At 42.6% G+C, this 15,497-nt stretch overlaps 1 protein-coding gene across 2 annotated transcripts in view; it reads left to right on the top strand.

Moving 5' to 3' along the window:
• Positions 1 to 242: 242 nt before the first annotated feature.
• SCARA3 (scavenger receptor class A member 3) overlaps positions 243 to 15,497 on the top strand; it is a 52,926-nt gene continuing 37,671 nt past the window's right edge. For both annotated transcript variants that reach the window (XM_077489042.1, XM_077489041.1), the window contains exon 1: positions 243 to 721. In XM_077489042.1, the coding sequence (XP_077345168.1) occupies positions 715 to 721 (7 nt within the window). In that variant the 5' untranslated portion in view covers positions 243 to 714. The remainder of the gene's footprint in view (positions 722 to 15,497) is intronic.

The following is a 15,497-nucleotide window of genomic DNA, read 5'->3' as shown; positions in this document are numbered from 1 at the left end:
ATAACCTTTCATCGCTCTTCCTTCCACCGATCGTCATCTGATCGGTTGCTGATGTTTGCCCAGCATAGCTGCCCTTTCCACTGCCTCCTGAACTGATAGAATTTCGCTAGTTAAACTTGCCTAGCCTCTATAATCAAATTTTCAGCCGCCTCTTGGCTCCACATTTGTTTGACATTATTTTTTTTATGGAATGGGTGGGGGCTAGGATCCCTCTGTACAGCGTACACTTAACTGTGTCATATTTCTGCTTGCCTGTAGTGGAAAAAGTCCAAATCTGAGCTGAGCCTGAAGCAGTCAGTCTTCGCACTTAGAAGCTTTCAAACACTCCGCGTTTGTGTCCTTAAAGGAAGTTTGTCTGGGCGGCAGACCAAAGGAGAGCGTCTTTTGGGATGAGCTTGCATCCCTCCGAGCTGCTGTAATAAGCAGTATCTCAATAGAGGCTTCGCTGGAGAGGATGTTATCTGGTTGGGGAAGAATCGCCTTAAGCGCCATCGCAAATAATTTTGAAGGCATGCATGACATCTGTGACAACTGGAAGGTTTCTGCAACTCTGAAGTTCAGAATGAACCCAAAACATTAAGAAGAAGTCACCTGCTTTAATCCCATTAGCGATTTCCCTTCTTGACGGAGACTAAAGTGTCCAGTTGCACTGGAAGAGAGTTCAGAAGAGAGGAATAGCCATTGGTTTCCACTGTTTTCAGCCACAAGAGAACAATGAAAGGTAAGACACTGGCATCTTGCTTGGAATTCCATAGCTGTTACTGGACCGGAGAAACTGAGGTCAAGCTATGCCAAAAAGAAAACCAATACATTTTATTAAGTGCATTCTGTATGCTAGGAGTGCCACAAGACCTCAGATAACTTCTGTATAGAGCATCTCAATGATGACTGAAAAACCGGTTGTAGTTTAAAGGATCACTCCTCCCAAAAGTTATATTTTAGTCAGAGCCAATGCCTGGTAGACTTAACCAGTCCCTGTCTTATTGCATGTCTTGGATGCTCCAAAAGTGAGTTCTCTCTGCCATTGTTCCAGACTTCATCTGAGAGGTTTGGGTGTTTCCAAACACCTTTCCATGTTCCACCATTTATGCTTTCTCCATAGTAAAAAATTAATAATGTCAGCACAGATAGTGGGAGTCCCTCATAATGGGCAAAGCATCTGTGTGGCACTAGGAACTCAGCATAGGGATGGTGGGATTCGTTCATAATGGGCAAAGCATGTGTGCAGACCCGGGGGAACTCAATGTAAGGATAGTGGGAGTCCTTCATAATGGGCAAGACACGTGTGTGGACCAGGGAGATCAGCGTAGGGATGGTGGGAACCCCTCATAATGGGAAAAGCATGTGTGTAGACCCGGGAACTAAACATAGGGATGATGAGAGTCCCTCATAATGGGCAAAGCATCTTTGTGGGGCTGGGAACTCAGCATAGGAATGGTGGGGGCCCTTTATAATGGGTAAAACATGTGCAGAGAACCATGAACTTAGCATAGGAATTGAGATCCCTTCATAATTGGCAAAGCATATGTGTAGACCCAGGAACTCAGCTTATGAATGGTAGGAGTCCTTCATAATGGGCGAAGCATGTGTGTAGACCCAGGAACTCAACAGAGGGATGGTGGGAGACCATCATAATGGGCAAAGCCCATGTGCATACCCGGGAACTCAACCAAAGGATGGTGGGAACCCCTAATAATGGGCAAAACATATGTGTGGACCTGGGAACTCAGCATAGGGATAGTGGGAGCCAATTATAAAGGACAAAACAGTGTCTAGGACCCTGAACTCACTATAGGGAATGGGATCCCTTAATAATGGGCAAAGAACATGTGTAGACCAAATAACTAGCAAAGGGATGGGGAGCCCTACATAGGAGAAAAATTAAGTATGTAGACCTTTGAACTCAGCTTAGAGATGGGGAGCCCTACATAATTTGCAAAGCACATGTGTTGACCTGGGAGCTCAGCGTAGGGATGGTGGTAGTCATTCAAAATGGGAACAATGTGTATGTAGAGCCAGAAACTCAGCATAGGGATAGTGGGAGACCCTCATAATGGTATAGACCCAGGAACTCCATGCAGAAATCTCACCAATAGAGTCTTGAAGAGATAGAAGGAACTGTCAAATGCACATGTCCTAACTGTCCCTCTTTTAGAGCCAAATCCCTTTGTCTCTGTCTCATCCTCAGTTGTCCCTGCTGCTGTATAGACCTCCAATAAAATGAAATATTTAAATAGCAAAAGTGCTATACAACACTAAACCTTTCATCCAACCTCTATATTATTCACCCTGTTTTTATTATCCAATATAAAGGAAAAATATTTGGTGAAAAAAAGTACTTGTGGGTTTAACCAATCAATTTTGGCATTTTAATTCTTGGTCTGTGTATCTGAGGAAACTGATAGGGGCATGCTTTGTGTAAATAGTTTGTGTTAAAATATGTCATTTTTTCTCTTTGCACAAAGTTAGTAGATATGCAGGTGATTTAACTCTCCAGCATCTACCAAACACTAAAATATCAGTTTTGGGTACAAGCATCCTGTAAATTACAATATGAATCCAGGTATAAGTGGCCATAGACATGAAACTATGGTCTTCTATGAGTGAAAACAGTCAGATTATATATCTCATATGTATGATATGCCTGGGGGGGCATCTACTCTCATAGGAAAAGCTGAGCTTTCAGTGCCTAATTTGGGACTTTGACAACTTATTTCTCCACCATGCCTATACCAACAGAGGTAAATTAGGCTTGTTTTAAAGAGTGTTACTGCATACTATATGTACAAGTTGTAGATACTTTAGAGTGCATAGACTGGCCAGAGGTTCCCTTGAATATTGCCGTCTTCTGGACAGCCCATAAATGTTATAGGCCCCTCTGTTCTTTCTGTGATGGCAGTGAATAATTCTTACTCCTGGCTATATCAGGCTCCTATATAACTATAGGCAAGCCTCTCGCTGTCCAGGAATACTATGAGCCCAGGTCGGCGTGATGCCCGTGATAGACTGTGATCACAGGAAGTGGTAATGCGCTGATTTTTTTAAAAAAAATGTTGGAAAGTGGATTTGGGCCAAAAAACAAAAATGTGATATATTGCAGATGACCTATCCTTATTGTGGCGGCATTTGATTTTTTCAGACTAATTTCCCTTTATTTTCACCTGGTGATCCTGTCAGTAATAAGCGTCCTAGTCTAAAGGTGAAAACGCTCAGTCAGTATACTCTATCTGTGGAGACACACCATTACCCTAAGACAGGACTACAGAGCACCTCCCCCTCTTTTCCATTAAATGGGGGTTATTCTGCATTTCAACAGAGGAAAACTGGGCTGGGCTAATGAGACTGCAGAGTGCTCAAGACAGCACTGGATTTCTGGAAGAATCATCAGATACATAGTAATGTTGAATAAAGGCACCAGTCCATCCTGAGTGAGTGTCTACAATTTTCCCTATACCTGTACATTGCACACTCACATTGGGCCCTACCCTCAACGAGCCCACAATCCAAGGTCCTCATTCATAAACTAGAGCCAATTAACCTACCTGCATTTCTTTGGAGTGTGGGAGGAAACCAGAGTACCCAGAGGAAATCCACACAGGCACAGGGAGAATATACAAATGCCAGGCAGTTAGTGTCGTGTTTGGGATTCGAACCAGCGACCCTTTGTATGCACTATGCACTTATCAAACAGATATAAAAAATACTTTAAATTATAAATTTACCATATCGAAAAGAAGCAAATAAGAGAAGTTAATTTTTAGGATTTACATAAACTTTAACCACTTGCCATCCAGGCCTTAGACAAATGACGTCCTGGTCGGCAAGTGGAATACCGGGGTTATAGCTGCAGCAATATGCCATAACACTGGCACATTGTTTTTTTTTCAGCCGGCGATTATGTACAAGATAAAAGTGGTCCAAGCTGCAAATTCAGAGTGAGAGCAATAATTCTAGCACTAGACCTCCTCTGTAACTCTAAACTGGTAACTTGTAGACATTTTTAAGTACCATAGTTTGGCGCTATTACACAAGTATGCACAATTTTAAAGCATGGGATGTTGGGTATCTATTTACTCGGCTTAACATCATCTTTCATATTTAGCAAAAAAATTGGGTCATATATTATGTTTTGGTTTTTTTAACTCGTTAAAGTGTATTTTTTAATAAACAAAAAAGTGATTTTCTAGCAAAAAAACACAGATTTTTACATATATATGAGAGAAGTGTCAGAATTGGCACGGTTGGCAAGTGTTTAAAAAACATTTGGTCTAATGTGTCTTGCCTAAAATCTGTACCTCTGCCTCAGATATCCCTACAATAGATTTCAAGTCAAACTTTGCATAGGCAAATTAGCCAACTTTATCGATTTATCATAATATCATTGCCCAAAACTGTTTAGGGAGTCACAAACTACAGTAAAACATTGGATTGTGAGCATAATTCATTCCAGAAACATGCTTGTAATCCAAAGCACCTTCTATATCAAAGCACATTTCCCCATAAGAAATAATGGAAATTCAAATGATTCGTTTCACAACCATTTATTCATAGGTCCTTCAGTTTATAGTCCATATAAAAAGATTTTAGCAATGTGACCAGGTTGTGTAACCATAAAATGTCCATCCACAAATAGAAGCCTCCACAAGGGGATTAGAAGCAAAATCCAGCAAGAGCTCCAGAGTATTAAAGAGAAGAGTGGCGCCTCTAATGCCGCATACACACGATCGGAATTCCCGTCGGAAAAAGCTCTGATGGTTTCCCCACTGGAATTCTGACGGAATTTCGCTCAAACTGTCTTGCCTACACACGGTCACACCAAATTCCGACGGTCAATAACACCACGACATACAACGCGTTCAACGGCACTATAAATTGTGTCTGTTGTGACATGATGCTACTTATGTATCAAGACATCGAATGTATATCAAGTCAATTTGTATTTAAAATTTTTGCTTGTCTTGCAAAATGCTCTCAAACCAAGTTACTCTCAAACCAAGGTTTTACTGTATCTCCCATCTTAGAAAAGGTATATATATATATATATATATATATATATATATATATATATATATATATATATATATATATATATATATATATATATACACACACACACACACAAACAAACCCAAGGATAAACCGAGGAAAAAACCAAGCTTTACTTACCGCCAGCCCACAGACAACCAAGTAACCTGTCTAACAGTATGCGTTAAAAACAGGGGTTTAGTCTGCACACATTTGCAAATGCATGTGTAAGCCACAGAGCCCCGTCAAGGCACCCCAATATCTGTGGTACCTAACACTAACTTATAAGTGTCGCCACAGTGGAGGCACATGCATTCTGATGGATAGGTGAGAGCAGGTGGACTGAAGGGGAGCCACCCCTTCTTAAAGGTACAGGAGCACACTGAACACCCAGCACAGTGGCAACACAGGTGTCAATGAGGTGCCTGACCAAAAAACACGACAGTGAAGCAAAAAGACGCCACCTGCTCACACCTATAGCTGGCCCGTGGCCAGGCTGAACATCTCACAGTCCAGTCAGACTAACACAGAAGTCAAATTTAGACAAGCCAAAGTCAATTTTATCAAGCCAAAAAACACATATTGGGGTGTTCTTATATGTAGGATAGCCTGAATCTCCAAATGTGTATTCAAAAAAAGTACATATAGTACAAATAGAACAGATTAAAAAGTGCATGAGGAATTATTAAAATGTAAATGTATAAATAAATGAAAATATCATGTGAGTCACAAATACTGGTATATAAATCCAATTTGTAGTGCTAATTGTAAGTGAAACAATCCAAAGTGACTTGCGCATAAATCATTCATAGGTCAAATCCTGTGCAGACAGCATGAGGTGACGTTCGTGCTCCCCTTCAATTCCCCACTCACCGATCCTCATACCCCTGCAGGCAGAGGTTAGGGTTGCCATCTGTTCAGGATTCACCCGGACAGTTCAGGTTTTGAATCATGTGTTCGGGTTTCAATCCACCTGAGACACAATATTCAGACAGGAATGAGGCTTAGAACAGGGCCCCGTAGGAAGGTGAGGGGGGCACTATGCATGCTACATTACTATTCTCTTTGGAGTGCCCAAATGTGCCCCAGGCCTGGTACAATCCTATAGATCAGGGGTCTCCAAACATTCTAAAGAAAGGGTCAGTTTACTGTCATTCAGACTTTAGGGGGGCTGGACTGTGCCCACTGGGAGTAAACAATGCCCGGTCTTTGGTATTAGGGGGAGAAATAGTTGGTGTCAATGGAAGGAAATTTGCTCAATGTTTGTTGTCGTTAGAAGAAATGATGCCCAATCGTTGATGTCAGTGGAAGGAATACTGCCCATTGTTGGTGTCAATGGCAGGAATAATGAAGTGTGATATGATCCAATAACATGCTGGAATCCTTGAGGACTGGCCATAGGTGGATTGCCATCAGTTTATTGTCCACTGTACATTGCAATGTAGTATTTATTTTTATCGCTTTAATTATTCTTCCCATTATGGGCATGGGAGGGCTTCATGTCTAAGTTTTTCCTAAGGCCTCACTAAGCCTAGAGCCGCCTCTGGGGTAGATCGCATAAAGAGGGGTTATATCTGGAACTGTCCTCCTCCTTGTTGTATCAGGCCCTGGGATGTCCAGACCTTATGTTCCTGCTGGGGTAATCAGCGATGTGCGTGGTTGCCAGCTTCTGGATGGTCACCTTCTCGGTGGCACCTCAAGACCGTGGGGTATCAGGCAGTGAGCACAGGAGGGCGCTGATACCTATGGTATATTTGGGGAGTTCTACACCTGCTTCTTCCATCTTACCCAACGGTATGAATGAACCTTTAGGGTGCAATCACAAATGAAGAATCAGAAACAGGCTAACGGTAACTGGGCTATAAATGCACTTTAATTACAGTGATCATTCATCATAATTGCCACTTAATGAACCATACTAATGGTACACAACACTTGCCAAGTACATAGTTAGGATAGCCCTATTATCCTGAGTAAAGTGAAGTGAAGCTATGTCATCAGGAATAGAGGTCATTGCTGATGGTCCTTTATTAGCATTTTTGTTGATCCTGCCAGTTTGCACAAAGTGGCTGGAGCTCTATTCATATTGGTCACAAGGAGCTTGGCCTTTGCACTGGACTTTTCTTCTTAAACTCCTGTTATTCAAATATGGCCCCCAATGTAAAAATTAGTGTACTCTTCCCCCGCTTTCCTCTATACCCCCTCATAACCCCCCCCCCCTTTTTCGCATTGGTGATTAGCTGAGTACTTTTTTTTCTCCCTTCATAAGTGTGCAGCATTGTCCTCAATACTCACCTGCCCAAAAGATACAGCATTGTCCTCAATACTCACCTGCCCAAAAGATACAGCATTGTCCTCAATACTCACCTGCCCAGAAGATACAGCATTGTCCTCAATACTCACCTGCCCAAAAGATACAGCATTGTCCTCAATACTCACCTGCCCAAAAGATACAGCATTGTCCTCAATACTCACCTGCCCAGAAGATACAGCATTGTCCTCAATACTCACCTGCCCAGAAGATACAGCATTGTCCTCAATACTCACCTGCCCAGAAGATACAGCATTGTCCTCAATACTAACCTGCCCAGAAGATACAGCATTGTCCTCAATACTCACCTGCCCAAAAGATACAGCATTGTCCTCAATACTCACCTGCCCAGAAGATACAGCATTGTCCTCAATACTCACCTGCCCAAAAGATACAGCATTGTCCTCAATACTCACCTGCCCAGAAGATACAGCATTGTCCTCAATACTCACCTGCCCAGAAGATACAGCATTGTCCTCAATACTCACCTGCCCAGAAGATACAGCATTGTCCTCAATACTCACCTGCCCAAAAGATACAACATTGTCCTCAATACTCACCTGCCCAAAAGATACAGCATTGTCCTGCTGCAATCTACTGTTCAGGTGTTGCAACCCTGTGCCACCATGTTTCCCTTTAAGCTCCCTATATATGTGACGTGCATAATCAAAGAGGCAGCAGGAGCAGGTATAAGTCATTCTCACTTAGGCAAGAATGACGATGGGGCAGGGCCAGTTAAAAATAATTTTAAAAATATAAACAGGCAAACAAAAATCTATTTATTATTGCAGAGTATGGGGGCTGTAGGGAGAAATATTCCCTTTTGGGATCGAGGGTCTGTTTTTTGAACAGTTAGATGAAATTGCACTTACATTTCTTTGTGACTAACTTAAAGCATAGGTCCACTCTAAATTTAAAAATTGCATTAATATTCTCCCAAAAATATATAACATTTTTTTTTTTTTTTTTTACTTACCAGAAACCCCTGATGCTAGGCAGTCTTCCTAATCTGCCTCTTCCTATTCGGCGACGCTGTTCCTTCACTTCCTCCTCTTTGGAGAGCTGCCCCGTTGTCTTCTGGGACATGTGCGTGTCCCAGAAATAAACAGGGCCATTCACAAAGCTCTTCGTGACTCGCTCATGCGCAGTAGGAAACTGGCAGTTAAGCCACAAGACTCCACTGCCTGTTTTCCTTCGCTAAGGTGGCAGCGCCGGCACCCGATCCGATGGATGGATCGGCCTTGGTGGGCCGACATCGTGGGCTCCCTGAACAGGTAAGTGTCCTTATTAAAAGTCAGCAGCTACAGTGTTTGTAGCTGCTGACTTTTAAAAAAAAAAATTGCAGCTGGGACACCGCTTTAAAGTCTGTTTTTTACTACCATAATGTTATTTTGGCTCCTTCTGCTCCCTGTCAGCTGCCTGCCGCCACACCCCGCCTCACATAAGCCTCTCGATCTCGGCTACTGAGCAGAGCAAGCTCACCCCGCCAGCAAAGGCAATGGGCAACTGCAGCAGCAGGCAGCCGGGACTTGAGCAGAGCAGCCATCAACATGAGGAGCAGGCACAGAATGCACATGTGCCTAAAATTGAAAAAAAAGTCCCTCAACTGCTCCACCATCACATCATCAGAGAGGGGCCCAGGAAATAGTAGTAATAAACCCCCCCTAAGCTAGTAAGAGTGGCTGAGCGGGGGTGTAATTTAGAAAGACCCTTTTTTCTGCACTGAACTGTCTGTGAAGCTGCCCCGGCCCCCCCTGCTGAACTGATAACGCTAAGCCTGGTACAACAGGGCCAGTTGCACTGGCTTATCTGGCCACCAGTGTGGGCCCCAACATCTACAGACTGAACAATAGCAGTGCATTTCCACACCTCAACACCCAACAATTTTGGTCCTGTTGCATTTTTTGCAGTGTATCACAAAGCACACTGAGGTTGTTGGAGTACAAAAACCTCCAACATTTATGTCAGTGGACGCAAAAATTAACCTCGAGAATTGGTGTCAGTGGACGCAATAATAACCCCCAGAACCGGTTTCAGTGGATGCAATAATAACTTCCAGAATTGGTGTCAGTGGACGCAATAATAACCTCCAGAATTGGTTTCAGTGGACGCAATAATAAATTCCAGAATTTTAGTCAATGGAAATAATGACCTCCAGAATTGGTGTCAGTGGACGCAATAATAACTTTGAGTATTGGAGTCAGTTGATGCAATACAGGCATACCCCACTTTTAAGTACACAATGGGGTTTATTTACTAAAGCTGGAAAGTGAAAAATCAGGCTCACTTCTGCATAGAAACCAATGAGCTTCTAACCACAGCTTGTTCAATTAAGCTTTGTTAATAAAACCTTGAAGCTCATTGGTTTCTATGCAGAAGTGAGCCTGATTTTGCACTTTCCAGCTTTAGTAAATAAACCCCATTGTGTACTTAAAAGTGAAGGAATGCCTGTAATAACCTCCAGTAATGGTGTCAGTGGAATCAATAATAACCCCCAGCATTGGTGTCAGTGGATTCAATAATAACACCCAACACTGCTGCCAGTGGATGCAATAATAACTCCAAGATTGGTGTCAGTGAACAAAATAATAATCCCCAATAACCCCCAACATTGGTGTCAGTGAATCACTGGCTTTGATTGACAGCACTGGTCAATGGCTCCCGATGCTCCAGCAAAGCCAGGGAGACCCGGCAGTGAGGGAAGAGAAGAACTGCTGACGTGCACATCGCTGGATCGAAAGAGGGGAGGTGAGGGGGTATGCTGGTGCCTAAACATCCTTTACCTTAATGCAAGGAATGCAGTAGGGTAGAAGATGTTTAGGCTTTAGAACCACTTTAAGCTTGTAAAGGGGTTGTAAACCCTCGTGTTTTTTCACCTTAATGTATCCTATGCATTAAGGTGAAAAAACACCTGGAAGTCACCGGCCCCCCAGTCCCATCTCTTCGGTGGGGGCGCACTGTCCCTCTCTCCACGGGGTCCCGGCTCTTGAATGGATAGATTGATAGCAGCTCAGCCATTGGCTCTCGCTGCTGTCAATCAAATCCAATGACCAGAGGGACGGGTACGAGTCTGGCATTGTGTCTGTGGATGCAAATGCTGGACTCGAGAGCGCACCCGCAAAGGTAACCCCCTCGGGGGAGCGCTTATCCTAGGGAGTTATCTGATGTATGGAGGAGCCGCAAGAGCCGCCGGGGACCCCAGAAGAAGAGGCTCGGGGCCACTCTGTGCAAAACGAGCTGCACAGTGGAGGTAAGTATGACATGTTTGTTATTTTAAAAAAGCCAAACCTTTACAATCACTTTAAATCTTCCTATTAACCAAGAAAGGCATCCAAAGAAATAATCTTTTCCACAAGCTGCTCTGACATGGTGTTGTTTGCAAAGACTCATGAAGAAGCACTTAATACTAAACATGAAAGGAGACACAAAACAGAATTCCCTCAGAGCTGTTATCTGGAAGCCGCAGTGACAGGAGCTGGAACCAGTATTAGCCTGACATTACCAAACACCTGGAAGTTCTTATTGGCAAGTCTGGGGAGAGTAGCATGGGGCTTTGTGATATTACTGGCAAATATCCCCGAATTATGTAATAAAAACAGAAATTAGGAGACTATTTATGGATAGGCTGGGTCTACACAGCATGAAATAGTGACATCAGTATCTGAGAAAGTGAAGTGTGTAATATTAAAGCCCAACTCTGTGAAAACAAGAAGATTTACTTACCCAATCCTCAGCTCCTCGCCTAAGGTCTCCAGCGGTCTAAGGTTCTGACATCATCAAGACCAATTTAGGATTTATAGCCCTGCATTGGATGTGATGATGCTGAGGGACAGTCCACCGCAAAAGCATGGAGGACCGCCATCTGCCAGGGGAGCAGAGGATTGGGTAAGTAAAAGTGCTTTTAGCCCCACCTCAAAGAGAAAATTTCAGATTTTCTGGAGTTGGGCTTTACAAATCTCCTTATTGTTTCCTGATTGTTCAGTTTCGAATCCTTTATACCACTTTTTATTGTGGAAAAAACCTCTTGTTTTTAGTTGGTCTAGGTCTAGGAGGTTTTGAACAGGCATTATTACTCACCTGACTCCTTGCTCCGACTGACTCCGGTGCTTTCCTCCTCTGCCTAAAGCTTTTGTCTGTGGGCAGGGCCTTGGCGTCATTGTGTGCAATGCAAGGCCGTTAAAGCAACCCTAAAATCTGATTTAAAAAAAGATATATTCAAGTGTATATTCTTATTTGAAAGAAGTCCCTTCTATTGCTCTCAGCCCCCTCCAAATCTCCTAATTCCTTTTTTTTTTTACTGCTACGATCTGACTTCTTGTTAGCCCTTGTACACACGGTCGGAGAATCCGTCGGAATGTGTCCTATAGGACCGTGTTGTCGGATAATCTGACTGTGTGTGGTATGCATCGGACTGATTCCGTCGGAATATCCGTCGGACTCAATTTTCCAACTGGTTTGATCGGACATACTCCGATCATGTGTAGAGAATTTTGATCGGACCAAGTGCCACGCATGCTCAGATCAAATTCCTACATCAAAACTATTGGCTACTAGTCCCATCGTAACGAAATTACGTCATCACGTTCTGAATGATCGGATTTTTCGACAACTTAGTCCGACCGTGTGTATGCAACAGTTTCGGACAAGATCCGACAGGCAAAATTCGACGGACAAAATCCAACGGATTTGGTTGGCAGAATGTCCGACCATGTGTACAGGGGCTTAGAAGGTGGATACATTGGTTCTCCATGGCCTCTCTGCATGTAGGAACTTAGCCACGCTCTCTCCCTCGCTCCCGAATTGGACTATAGGCTTTGGAATCTGTAGTGTGCATAGAGCAGTGTACATGACCACAACTAACGTGCACTGCTCATTCCAAACAGTTTGGTTAGTTAGTTATGGTCTTTTATGTGGAGAAATTGGAACCAACCCCTTAGCAAACAGACATCAACTCCATCAATTGCCCCGATTGGGAGAGAAATTTTTTGTGTCTGGCAATGGTCTGAAAACAGGCAGATGGCTTACAGTCCACTATTCACAAAGAGTCATCTACTCTCCTTTGGTCAACTTTACTGTGGCAAGGCATTCTGGGACCATCATATCTTACAGTAATTTTGTTAAATGCAGGGCAAAAAGTCTATGGCATGGGTAGGAAACATTAAAGAGATGGAGATCTACATGAACAACATGGGAGAAGTCAAAGATCACCGGGCACAGTGTCGTCCAGTTTTGCCTCCTTACACCTTATTTAAACCTCTAATTGCTGTACTATCATGTTGCAATCATGTGCATTGCACGGAAATCATGGGTTTAAATCAGGTGGTGAGGAGGCAACATAATAACTTGTCAAACACACTCAGATCCCTTTTCACTGTTCTTTTCTGCTGCTGGCACCACTCTGGAGACCACTAGCCGAGATAAGAGGTGGAGGGCAGTTGGTATCGCTCAGAGACGGCATTGGCTTATGTGGCTCTTGCTCCCTACTACAGCTTCAACTTTACATGTAGTCCCTCTGCATTGCACTCTGTATAATGCTCTAGAATGGAGGGTCAGCAAGCCTAGACTGTGATCTACCAGTCACCAGTATGCGATCCACTGGTAGATCGTGATCTACAGGTTGCTGACCCCCAGTCTATGGGAATTTGGAAATTAATTGGCACATATATTTTACTGGTTTATTAAAAGTTTATTTTAATGACAGTAGAGCACACAAAATTGTACACTGTTCAATATTTAAGGTATCATGTGTGCCAAGCAGAAGTGAGAAGATAGGAGAAGCATATACATGTAGTCAACAAGACATGTTAAAGGTTAATCCCGGCAGGACAAACCCAAGAATATGGTTATTCATGGGTTGAGTGGCAGCAAAGGGGATGTATCTATAGACCAAAATGTGTGCAGGGAGCGTGCAAAAGTGTGCAGATGGTGATCCTTAGGTGTAGCTGCCTAGGGCAGGGGTTTTAGTGGTATTTTGGCAGATTTGGTGAGGGAACAGAGTAGAAAGGGTAATGTCAGCCTGAGTGCAGGAAATAGAGAATATTAGGATACAGTAGGTGTAAAGGGAAGATCAGAGGGGTGTTAGGGAGGAAGAAAGGTAAACTAACTGTTTGGGGTTTTATTTTATTATGCAAAATATTTTTTTTTTTCCATCTATTTGTGTCGCATAGGCATTTGAATTATGATAAAGGATTCCCAGAGCAGTAGGGTTTATTTAACCCCTTAGCACCCTTTAAGGAGTTTCAGATGGCAGTTTTTATCATGTGATTGGCTGTCACAGCGGTCACATGATCGGAAAGCTTTCTGTTATTCGCTGGTAACTGTGCCAGGAGTGCATTCACGGCACAGCTGTGTTTACATTCTGGTACGCAAATATGTGGTCGTTCTGCATCAAGGCCCACCTGCCAAGAGGTCATATATTTGCGTACTGTCAGGGCAAAGGAGCTAAACAGACAGCACAGTAGAATTTCTCTCCTTTCGGACGCTTTCTCTTTAAATAAAAGGCACACAGTTGTGCTTGTAATATTCAGCTTGCTCTATTGGGCTCTACAAACAACCAGTTTTTACAACAGGTAGTAAGGAGAAACAATAACACCTGTGAAAATGTATGTGTTGCTGGGCTCTAATATTGTGTCAGTTGGCAAATGCAGTTCGTTTTTAGGCACACTCAATCTGCATTTAAAGCAGAACTTAACTTTCTCAATTAACATTGACTATTTTTAATCCATATTCTGCAAGCATTAGTAAATAGATAGGAAAGTATATCATATTTACTTTTTTTTATTAATTTTTTCTTTGCCTAGGCAAATAATGTCATACACCCCAGGAATCGTCAGGATGAGAGGAGGAGTTTTTTCAGCTAAGCACACCTTCCTGCCTGCTTGCCTGAGCTAAGGGCAGATAGATTTCAAGAAGTAAATGCTGCATGAATGATCTGCCCTTACTCAAGTTGGCCGCAGCCAGAAATGCTAGGAGCGTGTTTTGCAAAGGGATTTCTCAGAAAAATAAAGCATGGAGACATGGATGGATGGGTGACTTGATTTGAATATTATAAACAAATTAGTGTTTTTGATTTGTGGTGCTCATATGTAGTGTAGTTCTGCTTTTAAGATGATTCACTGATCCTGCTGAGTTTATTGACCCGAGCATTTGATCTGTAGTTGACCTCCATCTGACCTGCATTTTATCTTTCTTATAAGTTGTTTCAAGCAGCTTTTGCATTGATTTGTATGTCGTCGACACAGGCCCAAAAGAAGCCTAAATTTCGAATTGCTGGCTGGATAATAAAATGTAATATTTCATAATTACATGAATATGTATTAGTAGCCCTAAGTATAATAAATGGAAAGAATAAGTACAAAACCACCATACTATACTTATAACACTTGCCAAAAGATTCCTATGGATTTACAGATTTCTTTACCACCCACTGTAGTCAGTATCTACTCTTCTCATATAGAATAAAACCATTGGATTATCGAATCATTGTCGGAGTTATACTTTCCCCAGTGTTACATTTGGAAAATACGCAGCGCTCCAATGATGTCATATTGTTTTTCCTGGCGGAAAGTCTAAATTTATGCTTTAAGCCTTATGCCAGTGAAATGATGTCGACAAGTGAAAAATAATATTGACTTGGATATGGGCCTTCAATTCTCACAAACAGAACTTCTTCATAAGACTTTAGTCTGCAAAAGACTTGGAACTGCAAAGAAAAACATCATGACGCTAAAGTTTTTTTGTGGCTTTAGCAGGTGCTTTTTTTGAGCTTTAGCAGGGAAGGGATAGAAGCTCTTTCAGGGTTTTTTTGGTTTCTGGGTCCATGTTGCGGAGATTTCTCCTCACTCCCTGTATGGTCCATAGCACGGGAAGTGAAGGTAAATCTGTTCACTGGGAATCTGGATTGCAATGGCAGCACACTTTTTCAGGAAGGTAAAGTTTGTAAACTACGTTTTTTTTTCCATTGATGAGTTTCTACTCACCGCAGAGTAATGATGTCACACTCTGCACCTTGTCTAAATAGAAAACACTTTGGATTAATTCAGGAAATACAAAGCATTCTCTAAATGGTGATAGTATGGTGGTAGTTCCTGAGAGGACAACCTCCTGTGTTCAGAATGCACCAGACTGGCTGCTTAACACGGTACATGGAAGCTAGTGGAGA

The sequence above is a fragment of the Lithobates pipiens genome, unplaced genomic scaffold (genome assembly GCF_037356315.1).
Source record: "Lithobates pipiens isolate NorthernLeopardFrog02 unplaced genomic scaffold, aLitPip1_a1.2 Scaffold_18, whole genome shotgun sequence".
Taxonomy (NCBI): Eukaryota; Metazoa; Chordata; class Amphibia; order Anura; family Ranidae; genus Lithobates; species Lithobates pipiens.
This window is presented reverse-complemented; position numbering and strand designations above follow the sequence as displayed.